At 43.3% G+C, this 27,597-nt stretch overlaps 1 protein-coding gene and 1 long non-coding RNA gene across 5 annotated transcripts in view; one reads left to right on the plus strand and one right to left on the minus strand.

Moving 5' to 3' along the window:
* The window catches only part of LOC127001253 (uncharacterized), an 89,516-nt gene that overhangs the window by 49,892 nt on the left and 12,027 nt on the right, over positions 1–27,597 (plus strand). For 3 of the 4 annotated variants that reach the window (XM_050865602.1, XM_050865590.1, XM_050865613.1), the window contains exons 67-85: positions 1,084–1,284; positions 1,422–1,524; positions 1,808–1,976; positions 2,153–2,274; positions 2,660–2,872; positions 3,181–3,412; positions 5,213–5,616; positions 6,591–6,749; positions 7,817–7,932; positions 8,152–8,221; positions 8,697–8,810; positions 17,390–17,588; positions 17,945–18,090; positions 18,247–18,432; positions 18,683–19,004; positions 20,813–20,938; positions 21,331–21,521; positions 21,945–22,199; positions 26,119–26,286. In XM_050865602.1, the coding sequence (XP_050721559.1) occupies positions 1,084–1,284; positions 1,422–1,524; positions 1,808–1,976; positions 2,153–2,274; positions 2,660–2,872; positions 3,181–3,412; positions 5,213–5,616; positions 6,591–6,749; positions 7,817–7,932; positions 8,152–8,221; positions 8,697–8,810; positions 17,390–17,588; positions 17,945–18,090; positions 18,247–18,432; positions 18,683–19,004; positions 20,813–20,938; positions 21,331–21,521; positions 21,945–22,199; positions 26,119–26,286 (3,496 nt within the window). Of the gene's footprint in view, positions 1–1,083; positions 1,285–1,421; positions 1,525–1,807; positions 1,977–2,152; positions 2,275–2,659; positions 2,873–3,180; positions 3,413–5,212; positions 5,617–6,590; positions 6,750–7,816; positions 7,933–8,151; positions 8,222–8,696; positions 8,811–17,389; positions 17,589–17,944; positions 18,091–18,246; positions 18,433–18,682; positions 19,005–20,812; positions 20,939–21,330; positions 21,522–21,944; positions 22,200–25,385; positions 25,670–26,118; positions 26,287–27,597 lie in introns of those variants that run through there. The other variant, XM_050865620.1, reaches the window with a different exon arrangement.
* On the minus strand, positions 1,113–12,190 carry LOC127001263 (uncharacterized). Its single transcript, XR_007754979.1, has 5 exons — positions 12,076–12,190; positions 6,444–6,761; positions 2,161–2,750; positions 1,820–1,915; positions 1,113–1,256 (listed from the first exon to the last, which is right to left on the minus strand). It is a non-coding gene; the product is annotated as an uncharacterized LOC127001263 (long non-coding RNA).

Genomic DNA, 27,597 nt, shown 5'->3' on the forward strand with positions numbered 1-27,597 from the left:
TGAACTTGTGGGGGGTGAAAATTCATTACCCTGGGGAACAGGCCAAGTGTGACATCTGGGTTAGTATAGTTTACCTTCCCCAGGTATCAATGAATTCAAAATGGAGGAAGAATAGCTGGTAGGCTTTCTTGGTGGGGCTGATGGTCTGTCCCAGTCCATTCTGGTGCAGGCAAGCATTTATAGAGGTGCCATCTTGCTTGGCTCATTCTGCCTCCTGGAGCTCATCTTTGAGCCTCTCTTTTAGAGAGAGAATCTAGAGTCATGGTTGATTGGTGGTCTTCAGAACAGCATGTGGGTAGTCTTAAGCTACTGGTGACTGAAAAATCTCAGCTTTGGTGGTGGGCAGGACTTGAGCCCGCGTCCTCCTGGACGTGACGCTGGTTCGTTAACCATTCAGCCACTGCCTCCTCTAAACTGCTACCTCCCTACTCTTTTCCACCTGCCTCCCCTCTCCACTAAACCCCCATTTAGGTCTTTGATCTTTGCTAAAACAGCATAATGTCTGTGGTACAGTGGTGCAGAGGTTAGTGTGCCTATCTATGATCTGTGGGCCTGGGTTTGAATCTCAGCCTGGGCAGTTGGCATGGAGTTAAATCAGTTGTTCATCCTGCCTTTTTGGTTGGTTGGTTGGTTGATAAATGGGCACCTGGAGATATCTGGGGAAGGTAAGCTGGGATTACCTGAATGTCACACTGGCTCTGTGTCCTGGTGTAATGGGTTCCAGCCTCCCACAGGATCAAGGGCCAATGCAACAGAGCTGAGCACTGAGGCTATGCGCAGCTCTAGCATAAGGCCCCAACTTTACCTTTCCATTTACCATGGAACATTCTCCTTTCAACTTTTGTATCTAATATTTTTACTCATTATTTTATCAATTGCTATTGAGCCTATCAGACTTTCTTCTTGCAGAATGTATTGTTCACAATAGTGAAAGACACTGTATCATTTATTAGATAAGGATAATGGGGATGCAAACTACAGGAAAGGGTACTTGTAAGATTAAAAATGCATGATCATTAACATTTTTAAGTACTTTATGTATCATTCAATATTTATCATTCTCTTTCAAATTTTTGCACCCAGATGGCGCGAGGAGACAAGGCAGCAGACAGCAATGCTTCAGGAGGTTACTGGGGAGTGTCTGCTGGCTGCCACCTGCCTTACCTATCTGGCTGCACTAAGCCCAGAGTCGGGCAAGGGACTGGAGGAAGCCTGGAAGAGGGACTTGGCTGCCCGTGGCTTCCTCCATCAGGTACCTGTTGAAAGTCGTGAGGAAAAGTTTCGGTAAGCTGTGTGTGCTGTTATTGATGTCACTTGTAAACATGGACCAGCAAACATAGATAACTTGTTTTTACTAGAATTATGAATAATGATCTGAATTAATAAACAACCATGTGTATGCATCACTCCCTATGCTGCAGGCTTGTATCAAGCATAACGGAGATGGAAGTGGGAGTGAAAGAAGCAGTTGAATTCCATTCTCGCCACAACTCTATTCTTCTAGTTCGTGACCCTCACTATCTGGTATGTTGCATGTTCCCTGTTCATCAGCATACCCACTTGTAATTTCAATCATTATCTTTATTCATTTGTACTTTTAATCTCTGTTCACCAAATAAAAAAAAATGTAAACCTCCTTTTACCTCTACTGGTTGCAGTGTTGATGCTAATGGCAAAGGTGATGATAATGATGAAGATGGGGATGGTGATGGTGATGATGATGATGATCGTAGAAATTAAATTTGACACTATTAGTTGTAGACTTTGTTATTGTGCCACACACACCATCTCTCTTTGGTCTGTGTAGGTGGAGGAGTACCTAGGCACAGGAACGTGGCTGCACACGCACAAGGGGTCATGGATGGAGGAACTCAAGGTAGAACTGACAGCCAGGGAGCTGCAGGGTCCCCTCTACCTGAGACAGAAACATGCAGGAGCCATGGAGGTCGTTAAAAGCATTTTGCAGCTGCTAAAGGGTAAGCAAGGGAATTAATTCACAGATATCTGGTATGATCACTACTGAATGAGAAAAAGAAAACACTTATATCAGTTACATTTGTTGTTGTAACTGTTACTTAGCATCCTAATAAGAGTAATAATGTGTCTATATTGGTATTGCTTATTCATTGCTTTATGCTGTATTTTGTTTCAGATACTCACAAGTTTGATGGCCAGAAGGTGGCGGTGGTGGTGGTGGTTGATGACGGCTGCTCTACCTCATCCTGTCCTCTGTGTTCCTGGCTAAAGCTCATTGACCTTTCTCTCCACCACAAGGCAATTGCTATAACTCAGTTCACTTTCAAGAAAATCATATCTTTTTTTCTGATCAATTTCCAACTATACGAAGTCTTTGAAATACATTGTTATTGCATGCTAATCACACAGTATATAGACAGAAAATATAAATATTTATAAATTTGGTCTAAAGAGAAAATGTGCTGTAAGAAAATTTATGAAGGTAGAATGCTTCAGAGATATTTTTATTTCAGGTAGTGTTCAAGAAAATATTGATAAAGCAGTTTCGGTTCAGTTAGACAAATTTAAGAGTGCTTGTGGATATCTTAGAATTTTTTATTATGCAGCAAAGCAAATGTATCTTTTTAGGTTAGCTGAAAAGCATCTCACTGGCCAGGCATTCAATATAGCTTCTGTCCAACAGGGTGTTGTGCAGGTGGTGACAAAGACTCTCTTGAGATGGCACTCTCCTGGACTGCAGGAGAGAGTACACAAGGCGTTGGACCAGTTGTTGACTGCGAGGGGAAAGAGGAATCAGGTTGAGGCAAGACTGATAAGTTCCCTCACCCAAACTGTATCAGTCACTTCTTTAACAGAGCTCACAGGATTCATGGGCCTCATTAAGGAACTCAATGATGTATGTACAGTATAGCTGCTGTTGATGTTAGTTCACTTTAATTCTAAGTAATGTCTAACACTAAAAAGTTATGTATGATTGTAGTAAAAATATGTCAGTGAGCACAGATTTTTCTGTCTCTTGGTGGCTGAATATGGGTGAAAAGTAATAAAAAGTAAAAGTTCAAGCTACATTTGTGAAGAAGGAAGTAACATTTTGTTGAATGTTTTTGTGTGAAATCTTAAAAGTGGATTGTAATTCCTTTCATGTTTTCACCTGATGGTTAGTAAGTAATTTTGTGCTGTTTGACAAGAAAGGGTGTGTTTCAGGTGACAGGTATGGTGTTGCTGCAGGAAGAGGAGGTAAAGAAACTAAGTGAAGTGGTGAACTGTCGGTACACTCAAGCTGCCTGCCTTGCTGCCCACCTCTATGCCCTGACCTCAGTCCTGGGCACCCTCCACCCAAACTATTCTGTGCCTCTTAGCTTGGTTCAGGACAGTATTTCCCACAGACTTTCTTCCTCAGCTTGTGTTGCTGAAACCCTAGAGGACATTTCTCAAGGTAAACTGACAACTTTTGAGCTCAGCTCAAATCATAAAGTTGAACAAAATAAAGGAGATATCATCATCACCATCATCATCATATTTCCATTGTTTGGAAATATTGGGTAGGGGAGAGTAAAACTTTAAAAAACAAGGTTCCAGTTAGAGGAGAGAAGATTGCCTATATAAGATTTACAGTCAGATAGTAGCATAGAGGAAGAAATAGCACGTTGAAGTCAGGGCAGACATAGGACCTGGGGGAGAGATTAAATTAGAGCATTTGCTAGAGTAGAGAGGTGGAGAATGTTTGGAAAGGCCTTTGCCTTACAACAGACTAGTAATGGCTGAAGATGATGATGTTGATGAAAGAGACATAACTTCACTAGTGTGTCCTTCATTAAGGGGTACGTTTCAAGGGTTTACCTCCCAAAAATCGTTTTCTGCAAAAAAATTTCATAAAATTATAGAAAGCATGGCCTTTCTAACAGTATACTATCATTATATATGTAGACAAATTGGGTCGGAAAAAATGTTTTATTACCCATATTTACCGCACCAGCGTGTCTCAGAGCACTGAACTCTCATGCGCGTACGCGTGGTACTCTTAGCAGAAAAATTACCAAAAATTGTTTTTTTCCCTGATCTTTTTGAAATTTTCTACACCACTCGCTCATTCCTAGCTGGCAACTCTGGATCGTGAGTCAGAGCCATGGGGTGCTCTCTGCTTCCTCACACATCTCAGCTATCAACCTGTCTTTGTCATGTGTGGGTATACAGCATTCCCCTTTAGAAATCTCGCAGTTTTCATGCTTGAAAACATGCCACGACCTTCTAAGAAGGCCCAGAGGAGGAGAGAATGTGCTATAGCTGCCAGGAGGAGGCAGCTAGAGACACAAGGAACCTCTACAGCCACTACAACATCCGAGCCTGGTGTTGGGGAGCTGGCACCTCCTTATACCCCCATCAAGAATGGATAATATCCTTGTAAAAGAAGGAGACCGGATGCCTGGGAGTAATACTTTATGCAGAAAACTCTCTGAGACCTATACAGCCTCCAGCACCGTTCATACAAAGTGATATAGATCACGATTTAGAAAAGTGGCTTTTTCTCAATTCTAAAGTTGCTCGCACATAATGCAGAACTTCTTCAAAAGTTTTGAACGTATCAAAAAAGTTTTTTCACCCAAAGAAAGAGCGTAAAAATATGTAAATTTCAGAGCCAAATTTTTGCTCTATATATCTTCAAACATTAGTTATGAATTTCCTTGTAGGATTTTTTTGGGGGGAAAAAAATATATATAATTATTTTTTTCCTGACTTTTATATATATCTTTTTAAAAAAAACTAACTTCCAAACGCAAACAATAAAATGTTGTATATGGTGTTAGGAAATCATGTAAATTTGATAAAAACTTTACAACTAGTTCTGAATTTTTTTAAGGGTGGAAAAACTGCAATAAATGTAAAAACTGAAAAACTATTCTTCAAATTCCACTGCAAATTGCACATACCTGTCTTGGAACAACCTCAATTAATATATAATTAAATAATAATAATTGGCCTAAAAATAAAAAATAAAAAATTTCAGTGAAACGGATACCTTCACTGCCACACATCTGCCATCTTACATCCACTAACATAACCTTCTTCATGTTCATCCATCTTTTAGGTCTTCTGCATCTATTTTCCCTGCCAACATCACTGATGCAGAAACTTTTCAGTACTGTTATCATAATTATTCTTTCTATATGATAATCATTATAATAACATCATAAGTACACCTGCATTTGGATATTAAGAGTTATTATTTCATATTCAGAGGAAATGTTGCAGTCAGTAACAGAAGCAGTATTTGCAATGATAGATGCAAGGCTGCAGCGCCAACACAGGCTCCTGGTGGCCACATGTATTGGTCTGGTGAGCCTCAATATGAGTTGTGAGAAGGAGGACTATGTGAAGGCCTTCCTGGTCCCTCTCAATCTTGATCAGACATGGTTGTGGGAGGGGGTTGTTCCTCCCAAGAAAAAAGTGGAAGCTGAGGTTGATGAAGAAGAAAAGGATAAGGAAGAGGATGTGGAGGATGGAAAGGACGAAGAGGAAGAAAGAGAGGAGAAATCTGATCATGAGAAGGAGCTTGAAACAAGGTCAGATGAAACAATAGAAGAACTTGACCAGGCAGAGGAAACCTTCCCTTCCTGGATACCAAGTGGATGCAAGAAAAAGGTATGCCTCACCACAGTTTCATGTACAGTAAGACCTCGCATCTAACAATTAATAGGTAAAAAAGGCACTCGTTAGATGCAAATACATAAACATAAGGGAAAAAATATAATATGTAAAAAAAATGGACTGAATCCCTATTTTGATTATTATCACTCATTATGTAAGGTATTGGTATTGATATTCATATAATCATGCATGGTGATATAGAATATGAAATAAAGAAGAAATGCTGTGATTAACTCAAGTGTGCATGATGAATGAGGTACATGGGTGAGACAAAAGGTAGTAGGCTATCTGATGCAGCCTCTCCTCCTCCCTCCTCCTTGCTGCCACCACCACCACCACCACCCTCCCACCCCTTGAAGTGAGGGGTAAAGCACTGCCCTGCCAAAAGCACACTGGATTGCCAAATTTAATGTCAAAAAACAAAACAAAATAATAATAAAACATTAAAACGACAGGAATTTAGGCCACTTGAAGTGGTACGAAGCAGCTATTTAACACAATAATGAATACAACATACATACGGTGAGTAATGAGGTAAGAGACTGAGGAGGAGCAGTGTTAGGGGAGGGTGGATGCTAGTGACATAAATCATGCAGGCAAGGTGGCAGCTGAATATCATTAAAAAAATCCCAAACATGTGGTTTCACCACATGTTTGGAATTTTTTTCATGATATTCAAAACTTCCTTGTTAAATATGAATATGGGTAGAGGTCCAATGGTGTTCGATCCAAATTTGTTTGATTTGAACTCATTGGATGCAAGATCTTACTGTAGATGACAATGCATCCATCTTAACTCTAGGACATGATGAGTAGCTAACCTTAGTTATTCAATGAGACATTGCATTCTTTTCTTCCATAGGTATTGATGTTTATCTTCACCCAGTGCTCATTGTGTCCTGCCACTAATCTTGTCAGTTAGTGAAGGGAAATAATGCTAATGGAATATACATATTTTTAACTTATAGAATGCAAGGATTCTTGTGGCACTCATTGAAAGCTGTGGCAGCCTGTTTCCACTCTCATTGCCTCTTGCTGAATCTGCTGCATCTGCACTGCTGCAGTGGTTGGATGGGAAATCTTCTAGCTGGCAAGAGATCTTCCCTGCAGAGACCAGCCTCCACCAGGTAAAACAGTGCCTGTATACAGAGATGAAGAGTATAAAAATTAGCCATAGTAATTGTTGATGTTATCATTTTGGTTATTAGATTATACTAGAGTTTATGCAAGCAAGCAAGAACAGTTGCAGACTGGCTATCCAGGCCAGGATTCAGACCCAGGCCCTCAGATTTGTTAGATGTGCTAACGTCTACACCAAGGAGACATCTATTTTACTGCTCTAATCCCTTGAAACAGACCTATATATAGTGCTAAAAAATCAATATGATTTAGCTTAGACATAGAGCTTCCTCAGAAGGTATAGTATGGCAAGATCGAATGATGATCATTGTGTTCACAAATAATTAAATGAACAAATGAAATTAGTATGAAAAGTTGGCACTCTTCTTATTCCTTGACTCAAGGACAAAGTAGTTCTGCAGATGGGGCCACATATTTTGAGATTTTTGGCCCTTGCACTCCTCAGCCTGAGTGGCTTCCTCCTCTCCCACAGCCACTGCAGGCTCCTCAACAGGCTTAATCCACAGGCAGATCAAAAACGTCTACACTTTCTGTTATTGATGTTCTGAACCATTGACTTCTGGGATAGTACCACCATTTTCCCCATTTTTACTGATATTTATATATATTCTTTTCTTAACTCATCAGAATATTTTATTTTACAGATTTCAGTGTGCTCCAAATAAGTAGATCTTTCTATTTATTTGCTTATATAATAAGAATTTTTATTACAAGCACCCCACACTGGCTCATCTTTGGCCCTCTTTACCTGATGTAGAACTCTACAGTTATCCTATATCATTTTCACTGCTCATGTCTGTGACTTGTTCAATTCAAGTAGTTGCCTCACCTTGATAGGAGATATTTTGCACCAAAATCTATTCAGTAGGACATACATATTTAAAAATAGTTTAATACTGAAATCCTGACATAGGAATATAATGTCATTCTTCACTTTAGCTATGTAGATAATTTGATCTTATGTTACTTTAGTTTTTTAAGGATATCATTTTGGCATGTGATAGCACAGCAGCAGAGGCCAGTGGGGTGATTTTTTTCCCACTGTGTGCGGCAGGCTGGCCAATGGGTTCTTCTGGCTCGGCACCTGAGGCAGGACCAGTTGCTTCCAGCCATGACCCTCCTCACCACTCATGTGTTGGGTGCCTCAGCCCTGCACCAGCACCCTGACCCGTAAGTGTGTGTGTGTGTGTGTGTGTGTGTGTGTGTGTGTGAAATATGAAAAAACAACCATAATAAAGCAATTATGTCCTTTATGGCTTTAGAACTTGTTGATGGCAGTGGCTGGAGCGTCTGAGAATACCAACCATAATGCCTTACGAAATCATTATACGTACTGACCCATAAAGCTCATGTCCCAGATAATGAAGAGAAGCATGTTTTTCTTTGCAGTGTGAGCAGAGCTGTGGGGCTCCTAGCCAGGCGTCAATGCATTCCTCAGGGACTCACACCACTCATACAGGTATGCGTTTTACCAATTTCATTTGCCTTGGTAGTGTGGTGCAGAACAATGGCAAGTCTCGTCAAGAAGTTTTATGGCAGGTTTGCTTGGCCAGCAGAATTATCTACTTGCTCAGCATGAGTATATGGGGTTGTTGGTACCTATCTTACTCTGTAGCTGTGAGACATAAACACTGTGGTATGTATTGGGACTTGAAGAGGCAGATCAATGCCTTTGGTAATAAGTGGCTATTCAGAATCATGGGATATCGCTGGAATGAAGTGATCTTTCTTTTTAATGAAATATTTGAACTGGGAATTTAATTTTCTGTTGGAAATGACAAAGCATAATGACCCCAATTCAGGTAGTACTTAATACTTAAAATATTACTGAGTTGCAGCAAGAAAAGTTTGCAAAAATGCCATAGAGGCTTTACCTCATGTTCATGTAATGACATGGCTGCCTCATAACATGACCTATCTATTTCCCGCCACAGGTCAATGTGGGTGCTGGCGGGTGTGCGCCTCGGGTTGTTATGGAGGCGGGGCAGAAGGGCGGCCTACCATACTACAAAGTGACATTCCTCTCCCTAGCCATAGCGACCAAGCAGGTAAGTGTGCATTTATTAGTAATTTTGGTGAGCAGCATCAAAGTCACTATTATGGGTATCAGAGGCTGTGTTCTATAGTTTTCAGGAATAGCTTTAATCAAAGCATCAGATAAGGATGATAGCTTGGCAGAGCATGTTCCAGACATTGTCCTATTTTCATCTACATGATTTATAAACAAGATGTCAAAGTATTTATAATGATAAAATTTTGAAGATGAAGAGGTTTACAACACGAGGCTAGGAAACAGTGTTATGGAGACAGCTTTGTGCATATACAGTTGGAGGCCAACATATTATACTGTTTCTAGCATTAATGGCCGAGCACCCCAGCTGTGAACACAGTAGCAGAGGTGTTGGGTCTCTCAGCAGGTGATTTAGTGACTGGAGAGCTAAATCACTGATAACTGATTCTGGTAATGGATATGAAAAAATGATTAGAATATAGATGTAGAAAGTTTGGGAGCTGTGGCAGGATTGTGGGCTCAGTGCTAATGAGTTGTTTGCCTGACATCTTGCCAGCCACCAGCACATGCACACAACACCATCTCAACAGCAATTTTGTCAATTTTGTATTGTGAACCACTTCATCCAGACTTATCACTACATTACGTGTCTCTACTAAATGCTGTAATTATCAGCAACTTATTAATAAATCATATTGACTATAGTAGGGCAAGGTCTGAAACATATACATTGCTCTTCCAAAGTATCATCCTGTGAAAAATTTATCCCTAGAAAACAGTTTAATACAGGCTGTGACACCCATAGTATCTCTCTCTCTCTCTCTCTCTCTCTCTCTCTCTCTCTCTCTCTCTCTCTCTCTCTCTCTCTCTCTCTCTCTTCCACAAGTGTTCAATGCGTTAAGGACTTGGGGGTCAAAATCGCGTCAAACCTCAAATTCTCACAGCAATGCATCGATGCAGCAAATAAAGCGAACAGAATGTTGGGCTTCATTAAAAGAAACTTTGTATTCAAGAATAAAGATGTAATACTCCCGCTCTACAACAGTTTAGTCAGACCCCACTTGGAATATGCGGTACAGTTTTGGTCTCCCCACCATGCAAAGGATATTGCTAAATTAGAAGGTGTTCAGCGTCGGGCAACGAAAATGATCCCTTCCTTGCGCAACAAATCCTACGAAGAAAGGCTTTCTACCCTTAACATGTTCTCTCTTGAGAAACGTCGCCTCCGAGGAAAACTGATCGAATGTTTTAAAATACTTAATGGTTTCACGAATGTAGACAGATCAACATTGTTTATGATCGATGACACTTTGCGCACGAGGAACAATGGCGTAAAACTCAGATGTAGACAAGTAAATTCAGACTGCACCAAATTTTTCTTCACCAACGTTGTAGTGCGAGAATGGAATAAGCTTCCACCGTCAGTGGTCCAGTGTAACACGATTGACTCCTTCAAAAATAAGCTCGACCGTCATTTCCTTCAACTTAATATCAACTAGAGTAGAAATGCAACGTTTTGGAGTCTTCTGATTAATGTAAAATCACTTAGGTTTAAGGACAGACCACCAAGTCTGGACCATGGGGTCTGTGTGGTCTGATTTTCTATGTAAATCTATGTAAATCTCTCACTCTCTCTCTCTCTCGCTCTCTCTCTCTCCCTCTCTCTCTCTCCCCCCCCCCCCCCACCCCCGTCCTTGCCCTGAACATCAGTGGCGCTGCGTGACTTCAGAAGGGCATCTGGTCTTATTTCTTTGCAACAACTCCAAAAAACAGTGACCCCATATGAACTTGGGTAGAAGCTTTTGATTAAGAGTAAGTGGTTGTGCTGTTTTCGTGCATGGCTGCTTTTTTCTGTTGTTGATGCTCTGTGTGTGTGTGTGTGTGTTTGTGTGTGTGTGTGTGTGTGTGTGTGTGTGTGTGTTGTTGTTGTTGTTGTTGTTGCCTGAGGACTACTATATCCATATCAGACCTTATGACACACCGTTTTTCGCAAATATCTTTCAAACGAAGACTCGGATCAGCATGGGACTTTGGCACAGATTGTTTCACACACTCCGCTAATTTTTGACGCTCTTGTGCAGTGCCAGATGCGGTTAATTATGGCGTTTACTCTTGACTGTGATGGAAAAACCTGCGTGAGCCACTTACACATTCGTACATCCCTCCCTCCTCCTCCCCCGCACTCTCTCCCACCGTCCTCTTTCTCCCCCCTCTCTCTCTCTCTCTCTCTCTCTCTCGGTATACATGCGATGTACGTGAAGCGTTGCACACATATGACTTGTCAATAATGGCGGATAACTCGAAAGTATATGCTAAGTATGGTAGGGTGTTTTATGCACACGACCATAATTCCTGCTCCAGCGTAACTGGATGTTGCGTAAGTGCTGTATGAGGTTTGTTTGGCAATTGTACACCCATTGAAAGTTGTACGAATATATGACCCTCCTTCCCACAGGTTACGTTGAGCGTGTGATGGGATGAAGCACGTAGCTGACGCTTGATCATTTATAGAAAATCATTTATAGGGAATCGCGTAAGAGACGGAAAGGAATAGGGGTGGAATTGAAGCGGGAATTCATTGTTGAGTAAAAACGTGAAACGAAATTGGAGAAATATATGAATAATTTATTCTGATGTTAGGAAAAGACTGCCATACGATGTGTTCATGTAGATATGTTAAAAAGTCATAGCAAACAAAAATAGATTGCTAGTATATGATGGATGGATTAATAATGTAAATAACTGATCACATTGGCTATGTTACTTCAACATTCATCACCATCGTCATCACTGTTGATGCTGATGCAGACGGGATATAATTTCTATTTATCTGCCATTAATTCAGGTCGTACGTGTGTATAGATTCATTTCTCGTGTACAGCACAAGTGTTTGAGAGAGAGAGAGAGAGAGAGAGAGAGAGAGAGAGAGAGAGAGAGAGAGAGAGAGAGGGGGGGATGGGGGTGAGGGGAGGTATGGGGGAGAAAGAGGGCGGGGGAGAAGGAGGAGGGAGGGAAAGGGAGGGATGGGAGTAGGGGAAGCCAGGGGTGGAGGTAGGTGGTGGATACACGTCACAAATACGTCACGCCTTACCTGTTCGAATGTGTAAATGGCTCACGCAGGTTTTTCCATCACAGTCAAGAGTAAACGCAATAATTAACCGCATCCGGCATTGCACAAGAGCGTCAAATATTAGCGGAGTGTATGAAACAATCTGGGTAAAGATTCGTATTAGGTCCGTGCCAGTATCTCATAATCTACTTTATGAAATATCACTATCTCTTCATATATCTTTTCTACAAACCTTCAACAGTCATGGAAACGCTTTGAAAATCCAATTCAAGGACTTTTTTTTCACTCTTGAAAATAGGGGATAATGTTTACGAAAGCGCGTCGCCTCCTCTGCTGGCCGCGGCGACGCTGCAGCCGCCGCAGCAGCAAAATAGCTCGCAGAGGGCTTAGGGTCGGGGAACATATTTAAACTACTCCAACCGAACTTTACGACTTACTAACGGGGGGGCTGCGCCCCCCTCGACCCCCCCCTTCTAACCAGGGGGGGCGTAGCCCCCCCTGGTTATATATATGTGACTTATTTCAGCGAGGAGGTATTTCTCGCAACACCCGCTGCAGTGTCGCCGCGGCCAGCACCAGAGGAGTAAAAAAAGTCCTTGAATTGGATTTTCAAAGCGTTTCCATGACTGTTGAAGGTTTGTAGAAAAGATATATGAAGAGATACTGATGTTTCATAAGGTAGGTAATGAGATACTGGCACGGACCTAAAACGAATCTTCACCAACAATCTGTGCCAAAGTCCCATGCTGATCCGAGTCTTCGTTTGAAAGAAATTTGCGAAAAACGGTATGTCATAGATAGTAGGTACAGTAAGTCTTCCCTTTAAATTTTATTGATAGGTTTTTGGAAACTACGCCTTGATGTGAAATAATGTAGAGTGTAACCGATTTTACCTCCGGCTAATTGACAGTTATGCTTATGCCAATGTATTGTAGTGGTTCTCGAAAGACGATGAAAGTTCTTGAGTTGTCTGAATTGTTTATTGGTTAGTTCTATAACCAAGCTTTAGTCAGACCATCTCAAACTGGCGCCTCGGACGTTGGCAGGCCAAGAATGTCTGGAACGATCATTTGCCACATCTTGGAAATTATTGTGTTCATCTCCTGTTACACTTATATAAGATAACAGAAAAGCAGTATACACTATAGTGTGTTTCATTTCATCTGGCCACCAACAAAGTGGGAAGTTTGATAGATGTGGCACCTGCACATTTCTAGTTCGTAAATACGTGGAAATCAATTGTTGTGATAGACATTAAAGCTTATTTTTACTAATATATTTGAATGTTTATGTATACAAAAAACAACTCAGTCGTTTGCAATGATAATATAACACACAAAGACATGAAAAGACAAGCTTCTATCAAATAGCATAGTCACATCATGCTCGAACGATCTATGTTTTTTTCAAATTGATTGATAGCTCATTTCAGGTATATTAGAAGACATCTGGCTCTGCAAGTGCAAACAAGGGTAACTTGATAATTTACTGCATGTAAATAACGATTAATAATCAAAATAACATGAAATAATAAATGATAACTGTTGAATGCGATGCTAGGCTATTTCGAATATTAGGCTACCCATGTTATTTACATGCAACACATCAAAGTTCCTTAATTATTTTGGCTATAGACACTTGCAGAGTCGGATGTCACTTTATGTACCTGAATGAGATGAAGTATGGGTATCTGAAAGGCTATGAATCATTCAAGTATGATCAGACTATAGCTACTATTTGATATACAAATTGTCCTTTCGTATGCTTATATGGTAGATTATCGATACTAATCGGCACGTTTGCGGTTCATGTAAAAAGACTTGAGTTTTTTTTGTATACACAAACATTCAAATATATCACTGAAAATATAAAGCTGATCTTCACGCAATCACGAACTTACAATGCGCAGGTGCCACATCTACGTTCGCGAGTGGACAGACTGTGTGGCGTCCCTGCGGTTCCTCCGTCCCTACAGTTCTCATTCAATACGTCGCGTGCGTGGCCAACCCACCAGTCTAGACTCTGCCCACATAAGCACGTGGATCGACTTACAACACACACACACACACACACACACACACATCGTCTTGAGCACTGCTCTTCTCTCCATTAGGTATGTCTGATTTGTGTGAATCACCAAATAATTTCATACACACTCTAAGAAATGGTGAAATCGTTTCTGTTTGACAGAAACATTTGCCATGGGAACCTGGCGTGTGCGTGCGTGTGTGCGTTTGTTGTTAGTCGAAGCACGTGCTTATGTGGGTGGAGTCTAGACTGGTGGGTTGGCCACGCACGCGCCGTATTGACATGAGAACTGTAGGGACGGAGGAAACACAGGGACGCCACAACGGAATGAAACGGACTATAATAAATATTATTTTACCATAAATATTCAGAATTTTTAAGAAACAGTAAGCTAAATGAAGGAGATATTTATACATTAAATCAGAAATGTGGCAGACATATTTTGTGGCATTGGTATGAATGCTTTGTCACTATCTGGCTTCCATCATAGGCCTTGGATGGGCAAATAATGTCAAAGTTATCTGTAAAAGGTGATGTAAAAAAAATAGCCTATATCTCCGAATATGACTCCGAATGTAAAAATGATTATCACTGTTTAGTTTTAATAAACCGCTGAAAAGGTGGCAAGAGCGACATAGATGAGATGGGACATCACGTGGGTGGAAATATGGAAAACTGACACACTGTAAGTTATTAGTGACCTCGCTCTGCCCCGCCCCAGCTGCCAACCCCCAAACGGTAGTCTGTTCACAGGAAGAGCTCGCTATTAGTCATTTAGTAATACATATTTTTCTATAAGAATGTGGTAATGAAAATATGACGTGATTGATAAAAAACGAACATAAGTACAACCAGTTGGTCAGCTGAAACATTTAAACAGCCTAGCGTGTGCTGCGGCGGAGCGGCTACGATGCGTCCTTCATTTTCTTTTTTCAGCACTCTGGGGCCCCAACCGTATCAAACTACTTGGAATGATTTACTATACTATAACCATTTTGTTAAGACTGTTTGAGTATGATTTCCTCCTACCCCAAGCCGTAAGCGGAGCTGCCGCATGCAGGCGGAGTCTGCCTAGTGTCCGAAGTCCGAACTCTACGGGACTTACTCGTATCACTTCACTTAGCTCGTCGCAAAAGCAACGGGCTCGATTTCCGGTTGGAGTGGAGGTGGATGGGTAGTTTCCTTTAATCCGTGCTTCCTGTCTACCCAGCAGTGAATGGACACCGGGTGTCAGTCAGGGATTGTGTCCCGCCTCCCGGGTGAATGTGAAATTTCAGCCGTAGCCAGAGATTCGTCACTTGTAAGCAAGCTCGTTGGGGAGGGTAGGTCTGCTGGTTGCCGACTGTAAGTCTATCGCGTGGTCAGACTATGGTGAATGGTAAATTACACACTATTAAACATCACAACCAAGGATTATTGAGTTAACGCTCCCTGACCATACCCAACAAACGTATTACCATCGCGCTCCATCCCTTATGTAAGGTGAGTTGCCCGAGGTCATGGTTGCCCCCTTTTAGCCCTTGAGGTAAACCACTATCCCGTCGGCACTTGTATAGGCACGCGGCCAGTGACTGGTGGTTGCGGCATAAGTCTAAGACTTGGGTTGTGGCCTTTTGTATTATCACGCGTCTCAAGAGAACTGCAAAGAAATACATGGAATATCCTTTCTTGATGTCTACGGCTATTATGCCAACGTGCTTATTAGCTATGTCAACAGATGTGGCACTTATTCATAACTATGGTTACGGGCGTGAGATAGTGCTATCGCTTTTACTCAACGCCATACTCAACGCCAACAGGTGAAACAAAGGATTTTTGTCTCTGGGGCCATTGTCTTTCCTGTAGGAGGGTACGTCGGCTGTATGGCAAACTGGGTGAAAGGGCATTCTATCGTTTTTTTAATTTTTTTATTACAGCATGGGAGGCAGCTCAAGGACAAAACAAAACAAAACATCAACAAATAATTTCGCTAGACACATTCGACAAAAGAAAACAGAACGAGAGGCCAGAGGAGAGGTCACTTTCGGATGGACCCTATTTTGGTCGCGACCTGAGGTTAAGAACCACTGGTCTGCCCTTGGGAGTAGGCACAAAAAATCTGATAACAAAACAGGCCTATAGCAGCAGCAGTAGAAATGTTGCAACACAGCCTAAAGCCGAAGTCAGGGGTCATTAATTCGACATGAGTTGGTTTGAGGTGACTTATTTAGTAGCTTAAGTTGTGAGATGTGTCCTCCACTCGCTTATTTTTTTTTTCCTTTCAGCAGTTGGAGTAAGCCCGCTTTATGCTTCCGAAATTCGCAGCTAATGTGTTTTCGCAGCTCCATTGCCTTCACCAAGACCACCAAAGCTCGATTTGAGACTACTCCTCTTTATTATCTTTTTCTATAACCTGTTAACCCTACGTTTCTCGACACTTCTATTAACCCTAACTGTGGAATTTACTCCCAGAGAGAGAGAGAGAGAGAGAGAGAGAGAGAGAGAGAGTATACATGATTTTTATTTTTTTTTACTGTTTCTTGCTAGTGTTAATAGTAAGCAATTAATTATGCATACAGTCTACTCTTATCGTTCTGGCGCCACACCGCAGCAGGCACGTGAGGACTGACACCACGTAGCAGTAGTTCATTATTCTTATTTTGTAACTACGGCCAAAATATTTGATCCGGATATTAGTATCTCTCTCTCTCTCTCTCTCTCTCTCTCTCTCTCTCTCTTACGAACAGAAGTGCTTTAATCTTTTCGGCAGGTCACTGTAGTGGCTGACGGATTGATTAATTAAATCACTATAAACAGTCAGCCTCGCAAGAGCCAACTGCCTTTCTGGTGCCTGCTCGTCCATTTTTCTATGTTTCCATGTTTCCTTCACCTCCATCATCTTCTTGTACTTGTTGTTGTTGTTGTTGTTGTTGTTGTTTTCTCTGACTCGACCTCTTGACGCTGGCAGAGACGGCTACGGGCGTGTGTGATACTAAACAAGTTCAATAACATCAATCACTCCAAGGGTTCTCTTGAGCTTCAACTGAACTCGACATCTAGAATAGCGGTCAAACAGCGGTGCAGTTCCGATATCGGGATTTATTTTATTATCTCGTTAAGTCATTCGCCAGCAGATGTAGTTAATGCGAAAACGACCAGGTTTTGAAATCTCCTTGGCCTTTGTTTTGAACGACAGGAGCGAACTGGGCCCATATTCTCCAGCATTTCGAGGCGCACACCCCCACGTTTGATTAGGCTTTCGTAGAGGTTGTGAGTACTCCCATAGGTAGTTTTATGAACCTAGTGATAGTTGACAAGTCTTCTGCACCATGAACATGAAAAACGCCCATATGAACTGAACTAATCTCCCTTGTGGCACAAAAAGTGTATTGGTATGTCGCGGAGGCCACTGAAGAACCTTGGTGAATGTATAAATAATATGTGCAGACAGTCTCGTTATAAGACAGCGGGTTTTCTGTTGCCCTCTCTTCCATGTTTCGTCTTCGTCTACCTTTCATACCCTTTCTATCGTCTTCCAGGAGGTGCGGCGTCGCGTGGTGATGGCCGGGCGGCGGCGCACGTGGCTGGTGCTGCTGGACGGCCACACAGCGCCCTCCAGCCTGGCCCACGCCCGCCTGGCCCTCGCGTCGCTGCCGGCCACGCTGCCCATCCCCACCGTGTTCTGCGTCTTGCCTGCAACTCACGCCACGGCCATCGCGTGTCAGAGTGCTGTTGTCGGTGAGGGAAGGCCGTCACTTAGATATTTTTTGGTATTTTTTGTACTCTTTTGTACTTTATTGTCGTTCCTTTCACATGGAGCTCTGCGTGTTTTCCTGAAGTACGAATATCTGCAAGCTTGCAGTGTTCTTTGTTGTCGTCCTTAATTCGCGTGAAGCTGTGTAGGTTTACGGACGGTTCCACTCACCTCAGTACTATCAGCCATGGCAGGAATGATAGAATATAAAATGAGCAAAAACTAGAGAGGCCGGGGTGCTGCTCACTGTAAATGGTCTATGTGTTAGTGTTCATTTTTTGGGGGGTAAGATATACTTTTGTGGTTGCAGTCAGTCAGTGTCCCGTATTTTCGTCCCCAGTTCACGTGGAGCGTCCCTCTGGCTTGGCCTCGACCCTGGCGGCTTACTTACCCCACGCCCACGCCCACCCACGCCCCCTTCACCAGCCAGGAGCCGCCACCACCGCTGCTGGAATCACCACCGCCTATGTGTTCTCCGTCCTCCACGTAGGTTGCTCGTAGTTTCAATATCACTTGGCAATATTAACAACATTTATTTTCGCCATAAAACTGAGCCACAACACTTTGAGGTGCACACGTTCTGAAAGTATCCATCCTTCTTTACACCATTCGTCTTTTTATGTTTGTCTTTATGTCTGTCAGGCCAGGGGGGAGCGTGTGACCCCTTGCTGGGTGCGGCGGCCGCTGCTGACGGAGACACTGCTTCGGGAAGCTGTGGGAGCTGCTCATCGACTGGCTGCCCCCACTACCGCCGCCACAGACACCACCGTTGCCACAGCTTCAGATCATATGGTTGCTTGGGGGGATGTGGCTCTCTTCCTGGCTAAGGTGGGTAGTAGTAGTGGTGGTGGTAGTAGTAGTATAGTAGTTGTAGTAGTAGTAGTAGTTGTAGTAGTAGTAGTAGTAGTAGTAGTCGTGTGGCTGATTGACTTCCACAGTAGCAGTCAGCAGTCACTTTGCTCCCAAGGCTCTGTCATCTTCGGTACCATCATCATCAGCATCATCATCATTACCATTATTACCACCTCCATCACCATCATCACCATCACCATCATCACCACCATTATCCTCTCTCCAGGTAGTGGTGGGCAGCGTGGTGGAGACGAGGCTGGATCAACAGGTGGTCAACACGATCTTCAGTGACCACCTCAACGCCCAGGTGCTGAGGAAGACGGGGGAGGCAGGCGAGACGACCCCCAGCCCCGCCACACCCACCCCAGCCCCTCACACCCAGCCCCCCGCCAGCCCCCAGCAATCAACCAGGTCGGGGGATGATAGGGAGAAAGGGAAAGGAGATGAGGAGGAGTCACATGCGTCAGAGCCATCAACAGTCCTCCTCCACTCCCTTCCTGCGGGTGACCTGACCTATGACCTCAACCAGCCACCCCACAGCGCCACAGGTAGGGAAGACTGAAGTGTTGATTGAGTAATGTTGCACGTACTGGCAGGGTGTTAGGGATTGAAGGGCTCTTAAGTTCTTTTCTTTTTCTTTTTTTCTTTTTTTACTCGTCTCGATCTTCATATTTTTTTCTTTGTAGTTGTGGTTGTCTTTTTCTTTCTTTCTTTCTTTCTTTCTTTCTTGTTCTTGTTCTTTTTCTTCTTGTTCTTGTTCTTCTTTTCCTTGTTCCTCTTGTTCTTTTTTTTCTTCTTCTTCTTCTTCTTTTTCTTCTTCTTCTTCTTCTTCTTCTTCTTCTTCTTCTTCTTCTTCTTCTTCTTCTTCTTCTTCTTCTTCTTCTTCTTCTTCTTCTTCTTCTTCTTCTTCTTCTTCTTCTTCTTCTTCTTCTTCTTCTTCTTCTTCTTCTTCTTATTATTATTATTATTATTATTATTATTATTATTATTATTCTAAGTCTTCATCACCTCCTCCTTGATTGGATCGACAAATAACTGACTACCCGCTCATCTCCGTGTAATTACTAGCAAATTGCGGTGGATTGGTCATTTCCGTCAGTAATTGCTAAGAAAATAAAGCTGTGTGTGTGTGTGTGTGTGTGTGTGTGTGTGTGTGTGTGTGTGTGTTGGTTTTAGTAAGGTCAAAGTTGCTGTTAATCGTCTCTTCACAACGCGCAGGGAGTATGAAAAGACTGACGCTTTTTTTTTTTATTTTTTTTTTATTTATTCGCTACGCATGACTTTGAGAGACACAAGGTGCACTCTTTCCTCCTTGCTCTTTTTCCTCCCACTCTTCTCTCCTTTTTCTCACATATTTCTCTTTCCTACATGTCACCCTCTCCTTCACGTCTTTGCTTTATATTTCTCTCCCTTTCCTGCATTCTCTTCCTCCATTCTCCTTTTCATTCTCAAACCTTTATATTTCCTATTTTTCCATACATTTTTCTTTCTCTCCACACTTTTCTGCTTTCTTCATCATACTCCTTTGCCATCCAAGATTTTCGCCTCTTCCCATGCCCTCCCTTTCATCTCCTTTCTCCTAAGCCGCTTCTCCTCCTCCTCCTCCTCCTCCTCCTCCTCTCATTTCCTCTCCACCGCAGACAGATTAATCTAGTTGATATATTGCCCGTGGCCAAGAATGATGTTATTTTTAGCCGAGGCCAGACAGAATCGACCCTCCGTGGTGTGTTAAGCGCGCCCTTCCCTTGAGGAGACACATTAATGGAAAGTGTGGGGAATAATGTTGTAACTTTCTATGTGTACCTGTAAAAGTTTTCGTTTATTGTTTCGTTTTTATATTAATTTTGTGAAGTCGATTGTATAGGTAACGAATAGTCAGCCGCTTTGTCGATCCCATGCAATTCTAACCATAGTTTCTGATTGTGTGTGTGTGTGTGTGTGTGTGTGTGTGTGTGTGTGTGTGTGTGTGTGTGTGTTAGTAACTATAATTTTTTACATAACTGTGATCACACACACTTGAGGCAACGTTGCTTCCTCTTCCTCTTCTTCTACTTCTTCCTGTTCTTGTTCTTATTCTTGTTCTTCTATGTCATCGTCATCATCATCATCATCATCATCATCATCATCAGCAGCAGCAGCATAGTTTGTCTACTACTACTACTACTACTACTACTACTACTACTACTACTACTACTACTACTATTACTATAACTACTACTACCTCTTTTGCCTCTTCTTTGCCGTCGTCTTTTCCTTTTCTTCTTCATCATCGTCTAATTATTAATACGTAAGAGAGTATCCATGTACACACCCCATAACACCCTGACTATTGCCCTCCGTGTCGTGGGCGGGGCAGCGAGCGTGTGTGGCCGCGTGGAGGGGGTCGAGGCGAGGCTGCTGGGCATCCCCGAGCGACACAGGGAGGGCGAGGAGAGTATGCAGGTGACGGCCATCCTGGAGGCCTTCACCGAGACACCCTGGGGTACGTGAGAGAGAGAGAGAGAGAGAGAGAGAGAGAGAGAGAGAGAGAGAGAGAGAGAGAGAGAGAGAGAGAGAGAGAGAGAGAGAGAGAGAGAGAGAGAGAGAGAGAGAGAGAGAGAGAGAGACGCATAGACTACACAGATGCATACGTATTACATGCATATAAACATACATACATACATACATACACATATATAGATACAACTATATACTGATTTACATAACTACAGACAGACTTACATATATATAAACAGACAGATAGACATAGATAGACAGACAGACAGACAGACAGACAGACAGACATATGAACTACATACTTGCATACAGACAGAAACAGAAAGACAGACAGACAAAGACAGTGAAAAAAATAACCTCTATAATTATATACCGTAGTGGAGGTGCCGCATTGGGTTGTGGAAGGGCTGCTGGAGGAGCTGTGTGCCGCCCTGGGGAGTCCCGTGGGGAAGGTGGCGGATCAGGTGACGCGTGAGGTGACCCCGGAGTCGCAGGCGTGGCAGCAGGAGGTCGCTGCGTGGGATGACCTCGTGGCGGCGGCGGGCAGGCGGCTGGACATGTTTGGACAGGTGGGCACTGGGAACACCTGGCTTGGGGGTGGGGGGGAGGGGTTACTTCCGCTGTTGTCCCTTGTTTTAGTTGTGGTTATATTTGTTGTTCTCGTATAGACGTAGTAGTAGTAGTAGTAGTAATAGTAGTAGTAGTAGTAGTAGTAGTAGTCTTCTTCGCCGTCTTCTTCATCATCTACTTACTTGTTCTCCTTTTTACACTGTGTTTCATTCTCCTCGTCCTCGTTCTTCTCCTCCTCCTCCTCCTCCTCCTCCTCCTCCTCCTCCTCCTCTGCCCTAAATCCACTCTTTCTTCGGGGGTAACAGTAGAGACAAATCACATCGATCCCATTTTTTTTCCATAACTTTCACTGATTTCTTGTTACAACGTTACTAATTAATAATGGCTGAAATAAAACAAAACCACCCATCCTCTTCCTACAGGCTGTCCGGGAGAGAAAGATGCAACCTGCGCAGGCCCTGAAGGCACTCGGGAATCTAGTGAAGACCTCGCTCCTGCACCCCGACGCCGCCGCCTTAGCAGAAGTTCACGGGCGGGGGAAGGAGGTGCCGAGGTGGGAGGAGGCGGTGAAGGGGCGGGAGAACCTGTGCAGTGTGTGGCGGGCGAGGGCGGTGGTGAAGGGCGTGAAGCAGCTGACGAAGGAATGGAAGGAGCGACGGGCACATCTACTTACCTGGGTTCGTGTTTGTTTGTTTGTGTATATTATTATTTTTTTTACAGCGTAGGAAGCAGTTCAAGGGCAGAAACAACAACAGCAACAAGAAAATAAAGCCGTTAACCTCTGTTCCCCCATAAGGTTTCTGAGGCTACTGACAGCAATCTCTACTCTGTTCCCTCCTACTATCTCTATCCTAAATTTCAATCCAAAGCTGGATGTTGCGCCTACGTGCGCAACGACATCACTTGCTCTCGTACCCACGACCTTGACTCTTATGAATTTTCCACCATCTGGTTAAGACTTCACTGTCATTCTATTACTAAATACATCTGTGCTGTTTATCTCTCACCTAACTCTACCAACTATGTAAAATTCTTTGACTATTTGAATTCTAAAGTGGAGCACATCTTGACCCACTCTCCCTTCGCTGAAATCTCCATCCTAGGAGATTTCAATGTTCACCACCAGCTTTGGCTTTCATCCTTTTTCACTGACCATCCTGGTGAACAAGCCTACAACTTTGCTATCCTCAACGACCTAGAGCAGTTGGTCCATCACCCTACACGTATTCCTGACCGTCTTGGAGATCGGCCCAACATTCTAGACCTCTTCCTTACCTCAAACCCTTCTGCTTATTCTGTCAAACTGTTCTCTCCGTTGGGCTCCTCCGATCACAATCTTATTTCTGCATCCTGTCCTATCGCTCCTGTACATCCTCTGGACCCACCGAAGAGGCGATGCTTCTGGCATTTTGCTTCAGCTCGGTGGGACGACCTGAGGATGTATTTTTCCGATTTCCCGTGGAATGATTATTGCTTCCAGGATAGAGACCCCTCTGTGTGTGCTCAGCGCATCACAGAGGTGATTGTCTCTGGAATGGAGGCATACATTCCTCGTTCTTTCTCTACTCCTCACGCTAAAAAGCCTTGGTTTAATCACGCTTGTTCTCGTGCTGTCAATGATAGAGAGGTAGCTCACAAAAGATACCAGAGCCTTCAAACTAATGCTAATTATGAACTTTACATTTCTGCCCGAAATCGTGCCAAATCTATTCTCCGACTAACCAAAAATTCTTTCATTAATAGAAAATGTCAAAACCTTGCTTTCTCTAACTCTTCCCGTGACTTCTGGCATCTAGCCAAAAACATCTCCTCCAACTTCACTTCTTCATCTTTCCCTCCACAACTAATTCCTGACTGCAAAACTGCCGTATCATCTATCTCTAAGTCTGAACTCTTCTCTCAAACTTTTTCTATATTCTCCACTCTGGACGATTCTGGGCATATTCCTCCTACTCATCCGCCCTCTGTCTCCTTTATTCCTGTTATAAAGATTCTTCAAATTTAATTTTTCTAAGCCCTCTCTTGCCTAGATACTAATAAGCCTTATTGACCTGATGGATTTCCTCATATTTTACTTACAAACTGTGACTCAGTGCTGTCACCCTGCCTGGTCAAAATCTTTCGCCTCTGCCTGTCAAAATCTAACTTTCCTTCTTGATGGAAGTATGCCTTCACAGCCTGTACCTAAGAAGGGTGACCGCTCCAATCCCTCAAACTACCGTCCTATTGCTTTACTTTCTTGTCTATCTAAAGCTTTTGAATCAATCCTTAACCGTAAGATTCAAAAGCACCTTTCCACTTCTGACCTTCTATCTGATCGCCAGTATGGGTTCCGCAAGGGCGTTCTACTGGTGATCTCCTAGCCTTCTTAACTGACTCTTGGTCATCCTCTCTTAGCCGTTTCGGTGAAACTTTTGCTATTGCGCTGGACATATCAAAAGCTTTTGATAGGGTCTGGCACAAATCTTTGCTTTCTAAACTACCCTCCTACGGTTTCTATCCTTCACTAGGTCCCTTTATCTCCAGTTTCCTTTCTGACCGTTCTATTTCTGCCGTGGTAGACGGTCACTGTTCTTCCCTAAATCTATTAACAGTGGTGTCCCACAGGGTTCTGTCCTATCTCCCACTCTTTTCTGTTGTTCATTGATGATCTTCTTTCCAAAACGAACTGTCCTATCCATTCCTACGCCGATGATTCCACTCTGCATTATTCAACTTCTTTTAATAGAAGACCCACCCTTCAGGAACTTAACGACTCAAGGCTGGAGGCTGCAGAACGCTTAGCCTCAGACCTTACTATTATTTCCGATTGGGGCAAGAAGAACCTGGTGTCCTTCAACGCCTCAAAAACACAGTTTCTCCACCTATCCACTCGACACAATCTTCCAAACAACTATCCCCTATTCTTTGACAACACCCAGCTATCACCTTCCTCAACACTAAACATCCTCGGTCTATCCTTAACTCAAAATCTCAACTGGAAACTTCATATCTCATCTCTTACTAAATCAGCTTCCTCGAGGCTGGGCGTTCTGTACCGTCTCCGCCAGTTCTTCTCCCCTGCACAGTTGCTGTCCATATACAGGGCCTTGTCCGCCTCGTATGGAGTATGCATCTCATGTGTGGGGGCTCCACCACACAGCTCTTCTGGACAGAGTGGAGGCAAAGGCTCTTCGTCTCATCAGCTCTCCTCCTCATACTGATAGTCTTCTACCTCTTAAATTCCGCCGCAATGTTGCCTCTCTTTCTATCTTCTATCGATATTTCCACGCTGACTGCTCTTCTGAACTTGCTAACTGCATGCCTCCCCCCCTCCCCCGGCCCCGCTGCACTCGACTTTCTACTCATGCTCATCCCTATACTGTCCAAACCCCTTATGCAAGAGTTAACCAGCATCTTCACTCTTTCATCCCTCACGCTGGTAAACTCTGGAACAATCTTCCTTCATCTGTATTTCCTTCTGCCTACGACTTGAACTCTTTCAAGAGGAGGGTATCAGGACACCTCTCCTCCCGAAACTGACTTATCTTTCGGCCACCTCTTTGGATTCTTTTTAGGAGCAGCGAGTAGCGGGCTTTTTTTTTTTATTAATGTTTACTTTTTTGTGCCCTTGAGCTGTCTCCTTTGCTGTAAAAAAAAAAAAAAAAAAAAGATAAAAAAAAAAGAATGGTTATATAAGAGAGGTCAAGTTTGGAAGAGTGTGTGTGTGTGTGTGTGTGTGTGTGTGTATCTATCTATCTGTCTATCTACCTATTTATCTATCTGTCTCTATCTATCTATCTATCTATCTGTCTATCTATCAGTATAGTCATGAATACCTGGACCTCAGACAGACTTATTGTTACCGTGGGACGACTCTGCAGACAAGGCGGAGGTGATACAATGATGTCCAAGCGGGCGGGTGACGCGGCGATTTGTGGCTTTACGTCAGTGCAGAGATTCACAATGAGCAGGCCTGACAGATCCCGGCTGGCGCGCAGCTTAGAGAATCGCGAGTAATCTGTTAAGCTCAAGACACTCCAGGGTCTTGCATAGAGGTGGGGTGGCGGTGGCTGTGTTCACCTCGTTATGCAAGAAAGCTCAAGGCACATTTAATTATGTTTTATTCGCTACCCCCATCCACACTACTGCTGTCACTACTAGTATTACTCCTCCTCCTCCTGTCCTGTGTCCTGTGTCTCTGACTCGTAGATTAGAGTAGATGGTAGCAACAACAAACAGCCTAGTTAGGAGCAACTGGTTTTTTGCTGTTTGCTTTTCCTTTGTACTCCTTTGTACTCCTCCTCCTCCTCCTCCTCCTCCTCCTACTACTACTACTACTACTACTACTACTACTACTACTACTACTAGTAACTAGTACTACTACTACTACTAATACTACTAATACTAATACTAATACTACTAATAATAATGCTATTACTACTACTACTACTACTACTACCACTAATAATAGTAATGATAAATCTACTACAACTGCTACTACAACTACTACCACCACCACCAACAACAACAACAACAACAACACTACTGCTACTACTACTAAAGGTGCTGCTGCTGCTCGACGATAATAGCTGCAGCTTAACTCTCCCCACACAGGCAGAAACTGAAGCCGCTCCAGCAGTGGTTCGCCTGGGCTTACTGGCGGCACCGGGGTGGTGGCTGAGTGCCCTTCGTCAGGCCGTCTGTACCCGAGCCCATTGGCTGCTGCACGGCTCACAGGTGCACGCCCAGCCCGCCACCGCTCAGTCGGACCGCCCTCCTCAGGTATGTAGACAGATGAACAGACAGACGAACAAAATAGAAAAAAATGGATTAGGAAGCAGATACAAATTCATTGATACTGAATGCTGGTGAAACAGCTGATGTGTAGACAGGCCAGAAGGTAGACAGGAATGACAGTTGAGACTTGAATAGAAAATATACTGAATGTTTAGTAACTTGATGTTTGTAGACAGACGAACAGACAGATAGGGAAGAAAGTAGACAGAAGAAACGCAGTGACAGATTGATAGAACGATATGCTGATTAGTCGGTAAAACGGCAGGCATGTAAGCACACAGACGCAGACAGACAGACAAGTAAAAAAAAAAGTTGTCAGGAATAAAATTAGGGAGAATCGATAGACTTGATAAATGGCAAAACAACAAGTCCCCGCCACTACCAGTCCTTCAGCGCCGCCTCACAACTACTACACGTGCCCAGTCATAACTAATCCATGTGCTAGTGTGGGTCTGGGCTCCTAAAAAAAATCAACAGGACCCTGAAACGCACACCTGCAGGCATTAGGTGGATGGCGTATTCTTTCTTAATTTCTTTGCTGCAGAGTCATCCATGTCAACACACCAAAGACATTCAGACGAACTCCTTGTAACTATCTCGGTGATCGTTGCTGACGTGAACTACGCTAATCAGCCAAACAGCCAGACAGGCAGCCAGGTGTCAGCAGCAGGAGGTTGGTTGGGATCAAGATCTTGGCTGGGATGCAACGCGGGAGAAAGTGGAGACAAAAGTATTAGTGACGTGCAGAACTGTTCCTTCCGTCATCGTCGCTGAGCTCGAATGAATGGCACGAGCTGAGGATAAGTAGATAAATAAAAAAAAGATTGCAAATTCAAAAGAAACAAATAAAATGCTCATCATGTCTTCTATCTGGCAACAAAACCAGCTCGTCGTCCGTAGTCATGAAGAATGGTCCTTTCAGAGGCGTGGTGGTGGTGGGTTGGGGGCTACAATGTGGGATTAGCTAGTCTTCAGATTATACAAGGGTGGCGTGATGTCGGGCGAGGGATGATGAATTGCATCTGACTGTTAGATTTAGATTGCATCATGTAGTGGGATGGCGGGGTGTGCGAGAGGGGTGTTTGAATCCCGTAGTCTTAAACGTATCGGGACCTCCGTTGGCCTGTTTGAAAGTCTCTTGTAGTAGAAGTTGCTGGGATTTTCATCGACCGTTTTGTGATCCTAGTGACAGCCTTACCCGACTTCTGCATCTCGAACGGACAAATCATCCATGAAAACCCGGTTAATCGTCTCTGTGGCCTTGGGAAGTAGTCGTAATTGGAGCCCGATACATTT

The sequence above is a fragment of the Eriocheir sinensis genome, chromosome 2 (genome assembly GCF_024679095.1).
Source record: "Eriocheir sinensis breed Jianghai 21 chromosome 2, ASM2467909v1, whole genome shotgun sequence".
Taxonomy (NCBI): Eukaryota; Metazoa; Arthropoda; class Malacostraca; order Decapoda; family Varunidae; genus Eriocheir; species Eriocheir sinensis.